The sequence below is a fragment of the Anolis carolinensis genome, chromosome 6 (assembly GCF_035594765.1).
Source record: "Anolis carolinensis isolate JA03-04 chromosome 6, rAnoCar3.1.pri, whole genome shotgun sequence".
Lineage (NCBI taxonomy): Eukaryota > Metazoa > Chordata > Lepidosauria > Squamata > Dactyloidae > Anolis > Anolis carolinensis.
The window spans coordinates 53084004-53105874 of record NC_085846.1 but is presented as its reverse complement, the minus strand read 5'-3'; the positions used below and the strand labels follow the sequence as shown (position 1 = coordinate 53105874).

The window sequence follows — 21871 nt, the reverse complement described above, 5'->3', positions numbered from 1 at the left end:
TTTTTTTATAAAAAAGAAACATGTACGTGTTCATAGGGTGGCATTTCCTTTATCTACAAATTAAAGGCTGAGCTGGGTGTGCATATTATTATGTTGGTTTCTCACCATAGTAGGTATGGTGGGGATTGTCTCGTCTTACGTAGCTTTTTTTGTATGCAGAGCTTTCTGATGGGACTGGCACACAAGCTATAGTGCTATTCTGGTCTCTTGTGCACTAGAAATCAGGTGAGAAACAGCAGGATGTAACAAACCAGCTCTGCCCACTGCAGTGCTGTTATCTTGCATGTATTGGAGAGTGGACCTCTGTAACTGGCAACATCCCTGTTCAATTTAAAGCCCATTCTTTTATCAGGGAAGCTGTTGGGTATATTGACATCGTGGTCACCCAGTTCTCCCTTGTAAAAATCTATAAGCACACGGGAAATTGTAATACGCACTGGGGTGAATTAATTATGTGACTTGGAAGTGGAGATTTCCCACTTCACAGAACCAAATGGCCAGTCTTGGTGTGAGTCCAATACTTCTGTGTATATAGCAGGGATATCAAACTTTTTCATCAAGGGTCACATCAGCCTTATGGTTGTCTTCAAAGGGCCGGTGAATCCATGGATGGCCAACTATAATTTTTCTACATAGTGCTTGGTGCTCTTCAATTTTTACCCAGTTTGGGTCCCCAGATGTTACTGAATGACAACGCCCATCACTTTTGATTATCGACCTTGCAGACTGGGGATAATGGGAAATGCAACCACACAGCACTTGTGGCTCTGAGGGTGTGGAAAGGACATTTTAATGTCGGGTATCAAATCCACAAGCCTTGTATCTAAATTCAAACCCCATACCCTGACAAAACAAAACAAGCTGCAATTTTTCGGTTGTTACTGTATCATAACTCTCATCAGAGTTCTTGTCATGATGTTTAATGATGAGGGATTGAAATCCAACATCTGCAGGGACACATAAAAATTACATGGTGGTTCAGGTTTGGCCTATGGGCCTTCAGTTTGACTTGTGTGGTGTATAGTAGCATCATGCATTGCTGTGTGGGTGATTTTTTTCCTCTGAATTAACGTCTAAAGTTGACACAAAAGGGGGACTTCCAGTGAGCAATGGAGGCGGCAGGACAGGCTTACTGAGAGCTCTCAGTAAAGCCCACAGTTGAAGGAGCCCAGGTAGAGCTATAAGCTCCCTCGCTCCCTGCGGATTGAAGAGGGGGGTGACGCAAAGTCAGCTAGATGCCCTCAAAGACTCTAGAGACCCTCGCCCTCAAGGGTGAGGTTCAAGCGGGTCCGAGGAGTCGTGACAAGCGGGGCTCCCTTACGGGAAGCAGAGGCAACTCCACACTTACTGCCACCTGTGCTCATTTTAAACTCAAGAAGAAAAGATCTAAAAGAAGGAGATGTGAAACGGCAAGAGCCAGTAAGTATCAATTTTAAGAAAAAGTTCACTTCCATCTGAAAAAGCTCTCCCGGGATAGGTAGAGAGTGAGGCCAATTTAAAATTAATACAAATGTATATTTAAGGGTTGGAAAGACTGAAAGAATCAACTGGGACTATTGATTTGGATTTGGAAAACATGCTGTGGATAGAGATCAAATATAAACTAATCTATGAATTCATGGACTACCGAAGATAAGAAATATATCAACTACATTAATCAATAGTTTATTTCTCTTCGCCCCTTGTTGTATAAAATGACCCCTTAGTACGGCTTTGTACGCATCCCGTATTACTTTTGTTCTGGTGGGTGGTTTTTCATTTAAGTCAAGGTAATCTTTCATGATATTTTTGTTCTTAACAATGTCCTCTTTCAGATTAATTAGGTTATCATTTAGTCTCCATCTGATCTTACCTCTTTTATCATTTATTAACATTTTGATTGCATTATGATCAGATATTTCTCTCGATAAGATCCTGATGCAGTCTGTTTCCATCATCAGTGTCTTAGAAGTCCAGATCATATCAATCCTGCGCCAACTTAAGTGTCTGTTAGAATAGAATGTAAAATCTTTTTGATTCAGGTTAAGTTCTCTTCTTGCATCCTCTAATCCATATACCTCTTTAAATTCACGTAATCTTCAAACGCTGACCAATCAGTCTTTACACCTTTGCCAGTGTTTTTTTCAATAAAAAGGTATTTTATCTCAAAAAATTTATTTAACCAGTCCTCCTTCCCTGGGCAGTTATCTAACTTCCACATCTTAGCATAGACCATTCTTGCTGCCATTGTTAAATAATTAACTTTTCTTTATTAATGTCCATAAAAAATTCTTTATCCAAAATTCCCAGGAGATAGCTTTCCAGTTTAATTGGGTAATCCAATCTTAATATTTTCTGACATTATCTGTGTATCATACTCCAAAATTCTCTTGCTTTTTCACGTCCACCAATAGTGGTAAAATGTTCCCTCCTTAATTTTACATTTCCAATTTCCAAAAATTAATGAAATTAAAAAAGAAATTGAAATCACAGGAAATAAATTGAAAGAAAACCCCAAAGATAGGGAAATAAAGAAAAAACTGGAAATCATGATTAAGAAAAAGAATAATGTAGAACTCAAACAACTGGCCAACCAACTGAAATATATAAAACAATACACATTTGAGAATGCTAATAAACTAGGGAGATGGCTGGCAAGGGAGATAAGGAAAAAGAGGAATTCGCAGCATATTACTAAAATAAAAGTAGGGAATAAGATAAGTACTACCGATAAAGTGATTTTGGAGCAATTTAAACTATTCTATATGAACTTATATAAAGAGGAAGACATAGACCGAGAAAAAATCTCGGAATATTTGAGCAAACAAAAACTAAATAAGATAACACAAACTACAACCCTTAAAGAAGTAGTGAATATCCAAATAAGATTCGAACAAAAGGGGGAGAAAACACAAATTGAACTGCTGAAGATAAATGAACAGAAGGAAGATGAATGGAAGCCCATTTTTCCCTCTTTATTTCTTTCTTCTCTGACTCTTTTTTATGACTTTCCTATAAAACATGTTCTCACTCTTTCCCTGTATACGTAATATAAAGTCTTTAATAAAAATTATTTTAAAAAAAAATTGACACAAAAAAGCAACTGTAGGTAGTTTCCTATCAGAGTAAGTTGAAAGTGGCTAAGAAAGATGTGTTTGAAAAACAATGAAAGCAGCAAGAACAGATAGGTGGCATGCAGTGAGATCAGTATCTGCATGTCAAATTCAAATGGTAAGGTTCCAGAACAGGAATGAACAGCCTTGGCTGCAGCATACAAAGCAAATATTTCCTAGAATATATCCATTCAATATGCTCCCATAACATGCTAAATAGCCATGTTGTAATACTGTAATGAAATTTTTGTTATAGATGCAAGTTTTTTTTAATGTTTTACATCCATCTACCTTTCTAGAGAGCATATTTCTTTGAATTAGCTGTCAATCTCAGCATAATTAATGTCCCTTTACCAAAGAGGCCAGTGCCTTTAGGGCAAGTACGCTAACTGTATGTTGCTAACCAGCTGCCAGGCATGAGGCCATGAGTGCTAATGAGACTTGCAACAACATAGTTCTCTTTGTCTACTTTTTTTGTCCCTTACTCTATGAGATCATGTTTGTGTTATCAGAGGATTTAACTCAAAGTGGAGCAAGAATCCTGTATCATCCTGTCCTGCCTGAAATACTACTACTGCTTCAGGCAACAACCTTTATCCACATAAGCTCATCTCTTGTATGAGAATTAACCCACATAATCAATTATTCAGTTTATGCAATTGAAATGAATTCCATTCCAGGAAGCAATTGTACAAGGCAGTAATAAGACATTACCACAAAGCCAGATTGGCTCTGGGAAAGAATGGGAAGTATCCTTCCTGGTCACAGAGCCATTCATCCAAATTAGCAGTACCCATTTTATAAGATCAATGTTTCAATGTATTTTAATTAGTTTTACACACTCAAAATATCTACCTATCCTCCTTTTCTTCTCTCTTTGTCTCAAGTTTTTTAGACAACTGGTGTCTCCACCTCAAGTTTATAGTACACTCATTTCATGCAATATCAAGGGATATACTGAAAATACTTTAACCTTATGGGAGCTGTTAAAAACTTACATACTAATTTAGTTAGTTTATTCCCAAATGTTCTCTCCAACCCATAATTAACTAGGCTCCTTGGTATACAGAGACCCTCAGATGATGAGAGCACAGATGATGGAAACAACTTCTGTGTGAGATGACATGATATAGAGTACATCTTTGTTCCTATAAGATAGCAATGTGTAGTGAATAAAGCTTTCTTCTCTGCATGTAATACATCTGTGAAATAATGTCCAGCTGAGCTATTTGGAGTAGTGAGAGGTTTAACTCAGGGATCGTCCCCTCTGAACCCACTGCTACAAACCTCAGCAGCTCACTGTGATAACTAAATATCATCTCACAAATAAAATTTTATTGGCCATCCCTAGACTGTGGAATTATTTACTGGAAAAGATTAAACAGCTAAATGAGCTTTCCTAATTTGAAAAACAATTAAAGACATTTCTCTTCCGACAAACCTAACCAGTCAATTTTAAAGCATAGGCACAAGTCTATAAGCACATGATAAATTATAATACTCCACTGGGATGAATTAATTCTGCAACTTGGAAAACCTATTAAAACCTATTAGGATTTCACAGAAACAAATGGGATCAGATTTTAAAACAGTCTTTACTGACAGTTCTCCATTGTACTACTACTATACACACACACACACACACACACATATACATACATACACACATAAAGGATCCTTTGATCTATGTATTTTAACTATGCTGTACCTCACCTGGAGACACAAGAGGTCAGATTTGACAGATGACCCAACACCAAAGTCACCAGAGTTCCCTGTGACCATTATCTAGATCACCTTTGGATTGTGTGTGCAGTTGGCCTTAAGATGTCCAAAGTTCTCACATGTCAAGTTCACACTGGCCTTGTCTTTCGACTGGCTCAGAGGGCAATAGCTGAACAGGTTGTGGCTGATGCATGGTTTTGAAGTTGTCAATTTTGTATGACAGGTGTCAAGTTTTTCTCTTATCTGTACAATGCAAATCTCTGGTCTAATCTTGTGAAGGTTGGGTGTGCTGACTGTCTTCCACTGATCTCAAGGTACGTATTTGCGGCAGTGGTGGCATGTTTCAATGTTTTACCGTTTGTCTCCAAGACATGTTGCACAAGTTCCTTGGGGAAATTATAAAAGAACTGCTCCAAATCATTCTGTAAGCAGATATCCTTTACCTTGGTGACCTTTACTTCCTGGAACTAAGGTTAAGAATAGAAGAAAACCTGTGTAAAAAATCAGAAGTCAACAGATAAGATCTTGCACAAAACTGCCATTTGGGTGGTACAAGCAGCTGTGTCATATATACCATGCAGTTTCAGCTCCTGACTCCAGCTGACCTTTTAGAAAACTAGCAGAGAGGAAAAAATGTTCAGAATATTTTCACATTTTGAGTAATGGATTTATTTACCGAAAACAATTGGAACAGGAAAACACTGTGGTAACAGATCCCTCCATTCACCAACCCCTCTTACAAAAGGTTCCTCATTCTCATTTTACTCTTAGTCAAAAACAATGCTGTTGCCAACCACAGAATCAGAACAATGTGATGCAACTATCTTGAAATATCTCCATTTGAAATTCAGGATTCAATCCTTAACTGAGAATGTCTGGAAACAGGTTCACTCCTACGAGAGATGCACCCTATGAGGCAAATCTTGCTCAATTTCTTTTAGATATGAACAAATTGAATGGTAAAAAGAGAAACATCCTTTTTGTTGAGACTCTTGGGCATAATCGTGACATGCTCTCAATGAACTGTCTGTCAAAGGACATTTCAGAGGATAAAAAAACACATCTGGGAGAGTTCATTTTAATCAACAGAGAACTATAACTTCATTATTCACCAGAGGCGGCTACACTGGTCCCATCAAAAAGATCTCAACACCAGTATTTAGCTCAGGGATGGGCAACTCCAAGAGGTTGGGGGGCACAGTGAATCTCACCCACAAAGAATGCATGCTGTCAAGACTGGTGCCCAATTTCCAGTGACCCGCTGCTGCTGACATTCAGCATGGATTACTGTGGAATATCTACACCATAAAGAGTTGCCAGGACAGAGTGCCTCAAAAGATAGGGGCTTTTTCTAACACTGCTTTTGGGTGACATGTTTTTATGCCCTCTGCCTCAACACAGGCAATTTTAGTGATATGGTTTCAGCAATAGCAATAACTAGGGAGCAATAGAGACTACAAAATACTTTGGGAACATACTACGTACTATGCATTTTTACCTGGACTGAATTTGCCATCACTTATATGGCAGCAAGTTTCCGTCATAACACTGGTGGAATTACAGTCAGTTGACACAAACTGTAACACAGAGGCATTGGGTACTTTAGCTGTACATGTTGTGGCCTCCTTGTATTAAAAAACTGGCTTTTCAGCAAACACTTGCACTCTTATTCTTCTTTTCTGAAAAGTATACTGAAAAAAGACATTTTGAAAGAGAGAAGAGAGAGATCATGCTAATGTATTCATTCTGAAGCAGGTTTGGTGCCTAAGGACACAATCTCATATACCGTTAACAGAGGAGTCTAGAATTTGTTTAAAATTATCCCATCAGAAACAAGCAGATGTTAGTGCTTCATTATGGAAGAACTGAAAACGAAAAGGTAATTGCATTGGAAAGGGGGAAACTGTTCAGTATAATTCAGAGAGAACCTTGACATATTTAAGTCCTACTGATATGTATTGCAGGAGATCTGTCCATGCATGACTTTTTGCATGGGAATCAATGGGCTTTGAAAGCGTTTTAGGTATGACTGGATCTTGCTGTTGAAGTTGTGTAGTGCAAATGTGTTCAGTGATTTTGGTAGTGTGAGCCTGGAAGAGTGACCAATTTGAGCATTTGCCTAGACTGGATTTCCTCCTTTGTTGCTGCCCACAGACAGCGCAATCCCATTATGAGCTCATATATCCAGCTGCAGAAAGAGAAGTGTGTTGTCATTACAGTCATGCACAGAAAAACAACAAGACTGGAGATCACAGAACAGTTTTCAGCTTTACAACAAACAGGGAAGAACCGTACATTTACAAACACAGAGAAACATGCAAACACTCGAAAAATCTAAATAGAACTGTGAAAACTGAAAAACGGAGAGCCTAATGAAGGTTAAGACTGCTCTGCGCCAAAGCAAAAGGCATCTCCTGAAATGAAACATTGAGGTGTTGAGCTCTCTCATTCATGCACATACCACAAAAATGGTCCTTTGGAAAAGTGAGAAAGTTTTCACTCTTTGTTCAGACTCCAGTGTTGGTTCAGTGTACTTTAGGCACTAAGCAGTCTTGTTCCTTTTGGCATCGTGTTAAGCTTCTACTTTGCTGTCATTCTTTCCTTTCTTTTGAGGACCAAGCTCAAAGGCTGGGAAGCGGGACTTCTCTGGGGCCAGTATGTCAGAGAGGAAGTGGATTGCTCCTGCCATACCTGGAAAGGGCAAATCAAAAGCTCACAGAAAGCAGCAGCAATTTTGAGCATAGCATCCCTCACAAACAATTTTGTAGTAACACAAAAATATATAAGATGAGGGAGAGCCTGTGGAATCACATTGCTCTCCAGTATACCTTCCACGGGCTGGATGATTAAACTAAACTGATCCCCTTAGAGGCCCCATCCTCTTGACATCATCTCTGGTTCCTAAGCTGCCAATCGGAAAAGCAGATTTACAGCCACAACTCTGCCTAGGAGGCATTGTGTCTCCACCCAGGCCTTCCTTTTGCAGGGTAAACTCAGGCAGCCATTGGACTTAAGGTACCATCTATGAGAGGACCTGGAGGTGTGGTTTCACAGTGGTTCCATTCCTTCCTGGAGGGACATACCCAGAAGGTGGTGCTGGGGGACTTCTGTTTGAACCCCTGGCAACTGACCTATGGGTCCCTCAGGTTCCTTTTTGTCCCCCAAGCTGCTTAACATATACATGAAGCCGCTGGGAGAAGTCATTTGGAATTTTGGAGTGTGGTACTATCTATATTTAGATGACACCCAACTCTACTATTCCTTCCTACCTAAAGCCAAGGAAGCTGTCCTGATCCTAAGCCAGAGCCTATCATCAGGAATGTATTGGATGAGGGCAAACAAATTGAAACAGAGGTATTCCTGGTCAGCTGGAAAGCAGATCAGAGTTTAGCGATTCAGCTTGTGCTGGATGGGGTTACACTCCTCCAGAAGACACAGGTCTGCAGTTTGGGGGGTATTGCTGGATTAAGCAATGGTGGCCAGGAGTGCCTTTGCACAATTAAAACTCGTGTGTTAACTGTGCTAATTCTTTCAGGTCCAGGATCTGGCTATGACATTACATTCCTTAATAATATCCCGTTGGATTACTGTAACGCACTCTACGTGTGACTACGTTTGAAGAGTGTTTGGAAACTTCAGTTAGTCCAAAGAGCTGAAGCCAGGTTGCTAACAGGGTCTGGCTATGCGGAGTGGACAACTCTCCTGTTGTAGCAGCTCCATTGGCTGCCTGTTTGCTTTGGGCACAATTCAAAGTGCTTTTTATGACACAGAAAGTCCTATATGGCTCAGGTCCAGGCTTTTTGGCTAATTGCATCTCCCTGAATGAACCTGCCTGGGCCATGAGATCCTCAGGAAAGGCCCTTCTCTAGGTCTCACATCCACCGTAAGCCCAATTGGTGGGCAGGAGAGAGCTGGTCTTCTTCGTGGCTGCCCCTTGAACACCCTGCTCAGGGAAGCTAGAATGGCCCCCCTCCCTGCTATCCTTTCATCAAATTCAGACATGCTTCTAAAGGAGGATTTTAAGAACCAGTTGGGGGGGGGGTGTTGTGGTTTTAGTTATGAATAGGTTTTTAATTGACTTCAAGGGTTTAAACTGTTTATTTTTAATGGCGTTAATATTTAATTCTATTTTAATACTTTACCATAAGTTGTTCTGAGTCTCTGTATAGGAATCACTGTGTATTATTTTGTAAGCTGCCCCAAGTCCCTATGGGAGATGGTGGCAGGGTATAAATAAAGTTTATTATTTTATTTTATTTTATTATGACACAGAAAACAAGATAGATATGCTGGATTTTGTATCACAAAATCACAAGTCGAACACTCCCCAAGTGTCTAGGATTGTGTGATGTATTTTCGGATGATGCGTGCAGATCCCAGTAGGGTGGCCTTTTGCAGTTGGCAGATCGTAATTTTGTCAATGCCTATTGTTTCCAAATGCCGGCTGAGATCTTTTGGCATGGCACCCAATGTGCCCATCACCACTGGGACTGCCTGTACTGGTTTCTGCCAGAGTCTTTGAAGTTCAATCTTGAGGTCCTGATAGCGGCTGAGTTTTTCCTGTTTTTCGTCAATGCGACTGTCACCTGGGATGGCAACATCAATGATCCAAACCTTTTTTCTTTCCACAACTGTGATGTCTGGTGTGTTCTGTTCCAGAATTTTGTCAGTCTGGATTCGGAAGTCCCACAGTATCTTTGCGTGCTCATTCTCCAATACTTTTGCAAGTTTGTGATCCCACCAGTTCTTCACTGCTGGGAGGTGGTACTTGAGGCATAAGTTCCAATGAATCATTTAGGCCACATAGTTGTGCCTCTGTTTGTAGTCTGTGCGATTTTCTTACAGCAGCTGAGGATATGATCAATGGTTTCATCAGCTTCCTTGCACAATCTGCATTTTGGGTCATCAGCTGATTTTTCGATCTTGGCCTTAACAGCATTTGTTCTGATGGCTTGCTCCTAGGCTGCAAGGATCAGGCCTTCTGTCTCCTTCCTTCTTCAGTGTCCCATTCGTGAGCCATAGCCAGGTATTCTCCTTATCAGCTTTTTCTTCAATTTTGTCAAGGAACTTTCCATGCAATGTTTTGTTGTGCCAGCTGTCAGCTCTAGTTTGTAGTGTGGTTTTCTTGTACTGACTTTATGTCTGCTGTGTTTTGAGGTGTTTCTGATTTTTGACTTCAATCAAAGCAGGTTCTTCACTTTACTTTACATATTCTGCCAGGGCATCATCATCATCATCATCATCATCATCATCATTATTATTATTATGTTATAAAGAGAAAAGTGGGGTATAAATAAACAATAATAATAATAATAATAATAATAATAATCTATAATCCCACTCCACTAATTTCATTCTCCAACAGATGACAGAATTAAACAAAACAGTAAATACTATGTAATTCATTCACCAGAGTAACAAATGGTGCATCTTTCAATGGAAAGAACAGAATGTCTAAGGAATTATTCAATAAAGGTTTCTGAAAGGGGCAAATTTATACTACATTTGAGACCTTACCTATAGTATTACACAATTTAACTCACTAGGTTTGAGTTTTCTTCCACATAAATAGGGATATGAATTGAATGCTGCTTGTGTCTTTGAATATGACAAAATGGGAGAAGCTGTTACATCTCAAACACATAAATAAGAAAAGTTTTTTGGGGGGAAATATAAGCATTTATGATGTATGTGTATACGTGTGTGTATGTGTGTGTGTGGGTGTGGGGGGGGGGAAATCACTTCAGCAGAGGCATTTCAATTATTATTTTTAAAAAAGATTATATAGGTCTAATACATATGCCATTAAACAGTCTAGCAGAGCAGTTCTATTCAGAAGTTAGTCTTAACTGTGTTAAATGGGGCCAACTTGAATGTATGTCATACTGCTTTGAATTTCCTCCTCTTTTTCCTGTTCCTCACATAATTATTAGCAATAGATATAAATCATAAAAATGACTTACCTTCAAAGAGTGAGTAGGGTCGATCAGGAATACGACATCCATGGGCACCATATTCAAGACACCACTCTGCAAACTGTGATAAATTATCCAAATATAGGGAAAAATATTGACTAGGTATCTTAACAAGCAATATAAATGAGTAAATACATAGGTTCAACAAATACAAAATACCACACAGTTCAAAAAGAGGAACTCATTGCAATCAATCTGTCTAGATTAACATTTTGCACTTCAGTTCTACTAATCATTATATCAGGAAACTGAAAGGACAGCTTAAATAAAATCCACTCTGCACTGATTAATGTTTGTGCACTGAGTTAAAGTAACCCGAAAGAGGGAAAAAAAGAGGCATTAGCAGCATGTCAATAGCCATCAGATTAAAGCAGAGGACTAAAGTTTACATTAGAGGGCAAACATTAGTTTACAGTTAGGAAAGCTATCCCAGTGGTCTTCCTTGTTAGCCTGTTTGGATCTATCTCTGTTCAGCAAGACCTGATAACCTCTTGAAAATAAACAAATTCCCTTGAAAATAAGCATCTAGTAATTAAGAATAATGATCTTGGGTTTTTGTTTAGCTTTTTTTGTTTCTGGTATGGAAAACAGCCTCTTTCTCTTCAATTCTATCCCAATCAATATACCAACTTAATCAAGATGGGAAATGGGTAATGAATGTACTATCTTAGCCAAGCTTTTAAATGGTCATGAATGGAACTCAGTAGGAAAGGCGTGTTTCACAATAAGAGTGACTGATAATTATTTTCAAGGTTTCCCATTATTCTGCACAACTAGCAGCTCTGGCTAAAGCTGATGGGAGTTGCAAAGCCAATGAATTCTGGATGCTTCCTAATCCTGTTACTGATACAGACTAATTCCAAACTCATTTTCCCAAAGTGAATGAAAATGGAGCCAAAACAGCACAATCTATACACAAGATGGAGTTAATCAAATGGGGAAGATCTATGGACTGCCTTTAGTGGAGGAAGTGTTCCTAAATCTTTAATTCTGAAAGCTCAAGTGGACATATCCAAAACAAGCTCAGCAAGGACTGAACATACTCAAGGATGTGTAATGCATATTAATGACGGAGGTAGTTATTGGTGAAAATCTAAGAAAATGAAGGAGGGGCATGATGGATAGAAACGTTCTGTTATTGTTTATTCGTTCGGTCGTTTTTGAAATAATCTGGGTACTGTATTAGTTCCTCCTTTGTCTTTTTGTTTTGTTTCTTTGGCAAGTCTTTAGATTACCCATATTTCATTGCATAATATTTGCCACCATGTTATAGTTGCACCTCCATTTTTGGAGAGACAAAATTGGTATTTTTATGTTCTTCACATTAATAGTCACAGAGCTGTTTGGGGCTGAATCCTTGTTTCTCTGAAGGCAAGGCAGTTTAAAAACTATGAAATTGAAGTCTCTGGAACGCCCTTCTTCCCTCTAAGGTAAGGCAGTTTTAAAAAATTGAAATGGAGGTCTCTGGAAATCAGATATTCCATCTTTCCTTCTTTTTTCAAACAGCTCCATTTCATATTTTGTAAATTGCCTTGCCTTTGGAGAAAGAAGGAAGTAAGCATGATCATCAAGTTTGCAGACAACATCCAACTGTGAGGGATAGCTAACACTCCAGAAGACAGGAGCAGAATTCAAAATAATCTTAACAGACTAAAGAGATGGGTCAAAACTAACAAAATGAAGTTCAATAGGGATAAATGCAAGATACTCCACTTGGGCAGAAAAAATGAAATGCAAAGTTACAGAATACGGGACGCCTGGCTCGACAGCAGTACATGTGAAAAAGACCTTGGAGTCCTCGTGGACAAGTTAAACATGAGCCAACAATGTGATGCGGCAGCTAAAAAAGCCAATGGAATTTTGGCCTGCATAAATAGGAGTATAGTGTCTAGATCCAGGGAAGTCATGCTCCCCCTCTATTCTGCCTTTGTCAGACCACACCTGGAATACTGTGTCCAATTCTGGGCACCACAATTGAAGAGAGATTTTGACAAGCTGGAAAGCGTCCAGAGGAGGGCAACTAAAATGATCAAGGGTCTGTAGAACAAGCCCTATGAGGAGCGGCTTAAAGAGCTGGGCATGTTTAGCCTGCAGAAGAGAAGGCTGAGAGGAGACATGATAGACATGTACAAATACGTGAAGGGAAGTCATAGGGAGGAGGGAGCAAGCTTGTTTTCTGCTGCCCTGGAGACTAGGATGTGGAACAATGGCTTTAAACTACAGGAAAGGAGATTTCACCTGAGCATCAGGAAGAACTTCCTCACTGTGAGAGCTGTTCGACAGTGGAACTCTCTGCTGCAGAGTGTGGTGGAGACTCCTTCTTTGGAGACTTTTAAGCAGAGGCTGGATGGCCATCTGTCGGGGGTGCTTTGAATGTGATTTCCTGCTTCTTGGCAGGGGGTTGGACTGGCTGGACTATGGGGTCTCTTCAGCTTTTCAGAGGTTTCCGTTGATTGCTGCACAGGTGCATCAAGTACCACATGTGCTTATTTAAGCAGACACCACGAAGGAGAAATAAAGATGGTGGTGTCTCTTTTAGTATATACTAATTAACAAGTGAGGGAGAATCTTCCTCAGTAATAACCAAAAACACATTTAGATGGAGTCTTTTCAGAGGAAAAATATACCTTGCAAGCCCGGTAGAGGTACTTTTTATCCTGAGTGAGATGGTAGAGGGATAAGAAGGAGTAACCATTTCCCGCAGTCCCATGACAGATGCCATAGCCTTTCCTCAACAGTCCTCTCTGCCAAATGAGATCGCTACATTCCATAGCATCCTTCAGATATTTCTCTTCTTTGAACACCTGTGGAAATGAACACAGAATTACTAAGTGGAAGGAGGAGGGGAACCAGGATGCCTGGTCCAAACTCTTACTTCATGGTGGAATGTAGATCACAAATCCACTGAGCATGTGAGTGCTTACTTCACAGTGCTCCTCCTTCCATACACTTAACCACAGCTTAATAAAAAGTAAATAATAATTATTAACAACAACAATTATAAAGAGAAATCTTGTGCCTTAATCTAGTAAGGAAGATCCATGTTTGGAAGCAACACATAGGTGTTTATGTATGTTTTTGTCTGTCTTGATATGTTCACTTATCTCCTGTAAAGCTGGCTAGATGTCTCATTCGATGAATATATGTATTTTTCATTAAGGTGTTCGAATGTGAGAAAGGATAAGCCCCGGAATAGGATTTGGGAGGCTTAGATCTCCACTTGGCCAGGAAATTCATCTGGTTAATATAGTTCTTAGAGCTTGGCTTGCTAACGTTAGAGTAAAATTACAATGGAAAGCATGATTGTTATGCACACTGCCTTGACTTTTTCAAGGCATTGTCAAATATTAATGTAACTATCAAACCCAGGTATCGACAAGGTCTTCATATTTATATACCACATTTCTAGTGATTATAGCATTTCAACAACATTAATGAATCTCAATAGCACCTATAACGGTGCAAAAATGAAGTCAACCCACTCTGACAAAAGCCATCTTACAACTTCCTTCATGAAGTGGGACTGAATCTCTTTGACATATAGGATTGATAAAATAGTAGTAAGAATTCTGAGAGTGGCTTAGAGTTGAGCACTTCAAAACTTTAAACAGCTAACCTCAGACTCTCTCTACACATATAATAGTCCACATCAAAATTGCTTCTGAAAGTATTTTCCATTTTTAAAAGCAATCTGCCACACAAAGGGAGACTGGAGTGCTGCATTTAGAACAATTCCTGGTTTCTGGATCTTTATTAAGTTGTACCAAAGTGTATCCTCATACATCTAGGGTGGATAGAGAGAAATTTTGACAAGATCTTGGGCTCTGTGAGTTGTTTTAAAGCCCCTCTATCATAAGATGAAGTAACACAGGCAATGTAGGCAGAAAAATTTGGCTGTCACAAAAGGCAGAAAAGCGATAGCTGTGTAACTTTTTTTACTGCCACAGAGGGGAACAAATACTTCTGGAATGTCTACCTCATATCTCAAAATAACTTGACTGGTAGGTACTGTGAACCAAGCGAGTAGGTGGGGCTGTAATTTGCTATTTTATCCCAGAAAGAAATCCTGAAATGGCCCTGTTTACAGTAAATAAAAAATAATTTAACCCATGTATACATTCATAACAAATATCGCAGCATAACAAAGGAGGAACTGAAATGATCCCTCCACAATTTTGAGAACCTACTAAGCTCCTGCTAGCAATCTTAAACATGCATGTTCCAGCCTATGTATTTTTGCAAAACAAGGACATACTTTATATGCTTGCATGAGCATATGGATGACTCCTGGGGCACCATGACACCAATGAACGAGCCTGTCAGTTTCATTGCTTAAAGACGATGGATAATTCCCAGATCGGAATTTTTTATGACGCACATAATCAATGCTTGGTTTCACCAGTTCTGTCAAAGTCTCCTGATCCACGTTGGCTGCTGGCTAAAAAGCAAAATTAGCATAAGAAAGATTTCATTTTCAGAAAAATAAGCTGACACAGTATGCACATTCCCATGAATACATACTTGTCCACAGTCATACTTAGCAATCTCAAAAATTACTTCTAAATTTGTCTTTGCTTATCTTGGTTAAATGGGCCAATGTAATGGTTGGTAGTGGCTGTTGTGTTTAAATGCTGACTTTGTGCATTTCAACAATGCATAACAATTCACATACTCCTGCTATGGAGAAAATGTGAAAGCTGCAATTCTGCACGCTAAACTGGAGGCATGCTTGTGTTACATGGAAAAATTCAGTGTTATTTCACCGCTGAAGTGACACAAGAAATTGCTATTTAAATGTTTGAGCTGTCAGACAGGCAATCTCACAATCTCCACACCATGGCACTGACTCATAATAGTAAGTCAAGAGTCATGGCTTATTTTGACTTACTGTGAATGAGCACATGACCTGTTTGATACTCTTTTGCACCTCCCCTAGCAAAATGGGCAAGATTGATTTAGCATTATGGCTTATGAACAAGGATGACTTAGTATTAAGTCTTAACCCAGGATTCCTAGTTTGTTGCTCTGAGACAAGCTAGAATCTGTAAGTCAATAGCCACCTCAGGATTAGTGGTGGCTGTGGTCCTGGCTTGTTTGGCAGCAACAAATCAAAATTCTTATCAAAGGCTATAAGAGTTAAAAACCAAGTTTTATAAACAAAATAAAAATCAGATTTTTAAGAGAAATGTGTTCACTTGGTACCATGGAATCCACATAACTCTGATCATTAACTAAAAGCACACAAGGAGTAATAAAACACTTAAGGGATGCTTGATACATGGGCAGTTTTCTCAGACGTTAACAATGTGGATGCTAGCTTGTAGGGCTTCACAAAACTTTGTAACTCTGTAGTATCTATTTCATAATTATCGTACATATGAAGCAATATTTTGAAACACGAGGGGTAGTCACGCAAAAAACTTAAGATTCAAAACAATGACTTAGGACTTTCGAATGAGTTATGTAAATCTCATAAGTGGCTCCAGGTCTCCGTTGTGGGTGCCGCTTCTCCCACAAAAAGGGCTGGGTTTAGTTTCCCCAAACAGCCTTGAGGAGGATGGCGAGGCCCAGAGTTGAGGGGAAAGCCCAGCTCTTTCCCCAAAGGGGGTGACACAGGGGGCCTGGGGCAGGTGGGAGGGAGGGATGCCTGACTAGATGGCTGGGCAAGGAAGTAGTCCCTCTGGCACATGGCCAGGCCAGAGACAGACAGGGACCATCACACTGTGGCTTTAACAAAGGCAGCCCCAATATTCTGAAGAGTTTTTTGGCCTAACTGAACCTTCCACAGATATATAAACATCCCTTGCTTAGTTTCCATTATACCTCACAATCTCTGAGGATGCCTACTAGCCTGCATACAACAGGGAATACAGTATACATTTGCTACATTTATATGAAATAGCTTTGACTGGAATTAGCACCCCTCTTATAAAGGAGGACTGTCATTTGAGCTATGGAAGACAGGACAATTTCTTTCTCTTCAGATATATCCTGCTACTTTGGGATCAAATTGACTTTCTCCTTTTAATTCGGTTATCAGCCATACCTCACTTCTCTATCCACTGTGCCTTTTCCGGATTCCCCCCTCTTGCTATTAATCAACATGGGTTTATCAAAAAACAAGTTTTGTCAGACAAACTATCTCTTTTTTTTGGACAGCTGCAAACTTGGTAGATGAAAGGGAAGCTGTGGATGTAGCATATCTCGATTTAAGCAAAGTGTTTGCCAAGGTTCCCCATGATATTCTTGAAAAGAAGCTAGTAAAATGTGGGCTGGACAATGCTACTGTTAGGTGATTTGGAAACGCTTAACTAGCTGAACTCAAAGGGTGCTTATCAATGACTAATTTACATCCTGGAGAAAAGTAATTAATTGGGTGCCACAGGCTTCTGTCTTGGGCCCAATGCTATTCAACATCATTATCAATGACTTAGAAGATAGAATAGGAGGCATAATTATCAAATTTGTAGATGACACCAATTTGGGAGGTGTAGCCAGTACCCCCGAAGACAGGATCAGAATAAAAAATGACCGTAATACATTAGAGAGCTGGGCCAATCCTAACAAAATGAATTTCTACAGTGAGAAAAGTAAGGTACGACACTTAGACAGAAAAAATGAAATGCAGATATAGTATACGTGACAACAGGCCTTATGAGGAACAGATTAAGGAACTGGGTATGCTTAGCTTGGAGAAGATAAGGTTGAGAGGGGATATGTTTAAATATTTGAAATAATGCTATATTGAAGGGGGGAAGCTTGTTTTCTGCTGCTTTAGAAATCAGGGCATGGAGAAACAGATTCAAATCACAGGAAAACATATTGCAACAAACATTAGGAAGAACTTTCTGATGGTTAGTGCTGTTCAACAGTGGAAAATGCTGCTTTGGAGTGCAGTGGAGTCTCCTTCTCTGGAGGTTTTTAAAGAGGCATGGTGGTCATTTGTTAGGAGTGATTTTATTGTATTTTCCTGCAGGGCAATTGGCTGGATTGGATGGCCCTTGTGTTATTTTCAAACTCTTTGTTTTTATGGTTCTATGACAAACATGGAGTATTACCTGCATTAGCATATAGTAGATCCCAGCCATGCCATGGGCTGCACCAACATACTGCTTTTTGTGCCACTGGTACAAAAGTGGGCACCGTTCAGTCTTTCGTTCTTCTCTGGAAAGATTTTTACCTGATTCAATGATGCAATCCACTACCTAATGCAAAGAGAAATACAATAACCAATTACGTATTTAGAAAAATTCCTTACATCTGGACACTATGTTCTGTGGCAAAGTCATTTTTAAAAAGAATATAAAGAAATCACACCCAATTGATCTACACGTTTAAAACTATTTTTTTCCACCTGCAATTACTATGTCTTCATGGAAACAGTGGGTATTGGTTTTACTGCAGTTGCATTTTCAGGTATAATCCTTTGGTTGTAGGAGGATCAAAAAATTACTCAGGTAGAAGTCCTGTTGACATGTCACCATTAAAATCAACAATGTATCACTGGTAAAAACTATATTGTTTATTCATTGCTGCAACAGTTGAAGTTTTAAAATGTAGCTACAGCAAAACTGGAGAAAGGTTTTGAGGGCAATAATTACAGGTCCCCAGACTTCTAGGCCACCTGATCAAAAAGTAACTTTTTCAAAGATCTAAACTTGTTCAAATGTTGCTAGCAATTATGTGACAGTGTTTGTGACACAATTATTGTGAAATCACAACTTTCCACATGTCTATACCATTCTTTCATGTCTAAGGCATTTTTAAAGATACGTTTTGTAATTGTTGCCAGTGGATCTGTCCTACTTTTTCATAGGCATATACTTTCTGTAGCGGTGCCTGAGCACTATGTGGATCCTTTGTTGCAATTTTCTTTATATGGTTTTTTTTAATGCTAAACAGTCTCACTTTTTTATTGGCTCCCCTATTTCTCTTTTGAAAGGGAGAAAATCAAGTATAGCAACACCTTGCCCCAGGAGATTTACCACATGATAGGATTATATGCTGGGACAGGATTTCATGCCTTCCACTGGTTCTGGATGAAGAGAATAATGGGTAAATGACTGAGGAAAATTTAAGTTTAATAAAACAATATCTGAAAAAAGCAGGATAGCTCAGAAATGTAGGAGACAGCTTTCTGTGACCTAAGCTGCCAATAGAAACAGATAAATTGAGATAAAATGTGGGAACAGTTGAAAAACATAATGTCCAGCATTCTCTCCCCTTAAGGAAAATGATTCTGTAGCAGGACCAGCCAAGACATTTTTCTGCCTGAGGCAAGAAATTAAGAGACCTTTCAAGAAATGTCAATATAACAGTATGATTTCACTTTAATGCCAAGGCTGAATGCTATGCAGTCCTGGGGTCTGTAGTTTGTTGAAGCACTGGACAAGCTCTCTAGTTAACCGTTAACACCCCTCTTTCAACTGCACATCTCAGGGATACACAAAATGAAACCATGACAATTAAAACTGAATCATACTGCTATATTTTTATAGTGTGAAGGGGCTCCAAATTCAAGGTACAGCATAATAGTTAGCCATTTTATTTTGAGACCTGAATCAAGATCAACCACTCAAACAAAAATAGTTTCCTAAGACAAAATCTCCTGCCTAAGGGCAAAGCCAGGTCTCTTTTGTATAAGGACCGCCCCAGGAACTTCCTACTATTCAAGGAACAAAACATTTTGGAACCCTTACCTCTTTGATAAAAGACTGTGGTACTGTCTCAGGATCAATTTCAGTATTCAAATACAGCAAGGCATACAGGTAACCAGCTCTTCCATAAAGCAGCTCGTCTGGAAGGTCAGCATCTGTGGCAAGGACTATTCTCTGGAGTTGCAAAAGTCTGAGTCAAGACAGAAGTGGAGGAAAAATTGACCTGTCTCGTAATCTAGCTAAGAGCGAAGGGAGTAGAGAGAACAGGGTTACTTTCCCAACCCTGGGAAAACTTTTCATGAATGGTAGAGAAACAGCTTCTTGTAAGTATGCCAAAAGTGACAAATGTAGGAGATTTATATACTGCTTGTGTCATCTGAGGTTAGCTACAATCTTCCAATAGGTGCCTGAGGTATGTAGAAATGGAACTGATCTTCCAAGCAGTAATACATTTTTCTGAGCTATGAGATTGATTAAACTTCTAAATATAAACTGTACCGACATAGCTATAGGCTGTGTCCTCCAGTATCAAACAATATATCAGACAAAAGGAGAGATGCTGGGAGAATAATATTTCGGGTATGGACATAACACAGAATAAAAATGCTCTTGGGTACAGTATTTAGAACCCACCAAAGGTCACTGTTGTGCCAGTTCTGAAGTAGGAGAGTGATGAGAAAGCAATTAAGAAACATTCAAATCTATTCTTAAAAAAACAAAAACAAAAATGGAAATATTAGAAGAAGCAAAATGGAACAAGAAGGGCAGAGTTCGCTCACGCTGCAGGGGGATAATGATTTCAACCAGCCACAGGCAATTAACTGAGTCAAAATGTATCAACCTGATGTGGTAGCACACTTTGCTTTATTAGGTACATCTGCTGTCTTCAGGATCTTTAAATCATTCAGTGAACTGAAATGACCTTCCTTCTGCATATTCTTACTGATCTGACCCATAGCAGAACAACCAGATAATTCATCTTCAGTTGTTGATTCTGTCCATGCATTTCTTAATTTGGGGAAGTCTACAAAGACCAAGTTTACTATGCCCAAGATTATGAAGTGATAAACAAGCACAAATACATAGATATACTAACTGATGCTTAACTTAGTATTCAAAATGCAACAGAAATTCAATAAGGACTTGAAAATATTTTGGGAGCCAGTTTGCTCCAATTATTTAGATTGCCCAAACAAGGAAAAATAATGAGGCTTTCCAGATATTGCTGGATTGCAAGTTACAATACTCCACACAACTGGCAAAGTTGGCTAAGGGCAGCTGGAGAGCTGTAGAACTCCCAACACCAGCTCAAACACCTTGGTAACCCATTCTGGAAAACCCCAATTCATTGCAGAGTACATAGTGAAAATATATATGATGTTCTGTGCCTTCATGGCATTTCCAATATATCACAGGATTTTCTTGCCAATATATGTTCAGAGGGGAGTTATGCCTTTCCCTTCCTCCGAGACTGGAAGAAGGTGATTTGTCTAAGCTCATCCAGTAAGTGTTTATGACTTAGCAGGATTTCAAACTCTGGTCTCTAGAATTGTACAGTAGTCCAATACTCAAACTCCTATACCACACAGGCTCTGACTATAGCTAGACCTACTATAAATTTTCAATATGCAATGATTGCATGCAAAATAAGCACCACATAAAAATATGGAAACATATCCACACATTTTAAAAAGCAACTAAAGTCTTAAAACATGAGTGAAACAAGAAGAGTCTTACTGGCATATTGATTGTCACATGTAACTGTGCCCTTCCTGAAGGGTTTTAGAGCCTGTGGATAGACAGCCCCCTTGGCAACAGAGTGTTAGTGGATGGACCCTATGCAATACAACCTCACAAATACTTCTTTGGCAGGAATTATCACTGATTTCAGTGGGACTTGCTCTGTACCTAGAAATACCTTTTTCGACCCTGTTGCTTTTGGGATTTGCATAAAGGCTAAAACTCACAGCAATATGTTGCGTGTGCATCCCTTTTGTTGTCTGTCAACTTCTGGCAACCCAAATAATTTCTATGTTTTCTTAGGCAAGGAATACGCAAAATTTGTTTTGCCAGTTGCTTTCTCTAAAATATAATATTTTGCACCTGGTTATTCAGTGATGGTCTTCCATCACTAAATAGGCAGGGCTAATGCTACTTAAGTTTCAGGCTCAGACAGAATCTTGTGCCTTTAGAGTATTTAGGCATTTAGTAGTAATATCTTACTTGTGAATTAAATGAGAAATTGACTGAAGCTTGCAAATGGCTTTAAAAAAGGTTTCGCTTCTAGTCATTTATATGCTGCTTTAACATATCCTGTGTCAAGTATTATTTTGCATGTTCTTCTTTGTTATGTTACTGTTGTTCCTGATGTGTGCCTTCAAGTCATTGCCAACTTATGGTGACCCTAAGGTTAACCTATCATAAG

At 39.2% G+C, this 21871-nt stretch overlaps 1 protein-coding gene across 1 annotated transcript in view; it reads right to left on the bottom strand.

Annotated features, from left to right (window-relative positions):
- Window positions 1–5459: 5459 nt before the first annotated feature.
- lancl2 (LanC like glutathione S-transferase 2) overlaps window positions 5460–21871 on the bottom strand; it is a 37083-nt gene continuing 20671 nt past the window's right edge. Inside the window, exons 4-9 of the mRNA XM_062983803.1 lie at window positions 19489–19636; window positions 17848–17994; window positions 15045–15227; window positions 13417–13593; window positions 10778–10850; window positions 5460–7505 (exon numbers count right to left, since the gene is read on the bottom strand). Coding sequence (XP_062839873.1) covers window positions 7387–7505; window positions 10778–10850; window positions 13417–13593; window positions 15045–15227; window positions 17848–17994; window positions 19489–19636 — 847 coding nt within the window. The 3' untranslated portion in view covers window positions 5460–7386. The remainder of the gene's footprint in view (window positions 7506–10777; window positions 10851–13416; window positions 13594–15044; window positions 15228–17847; window positions 17995–19488; window positions 19637–21871) is intronic.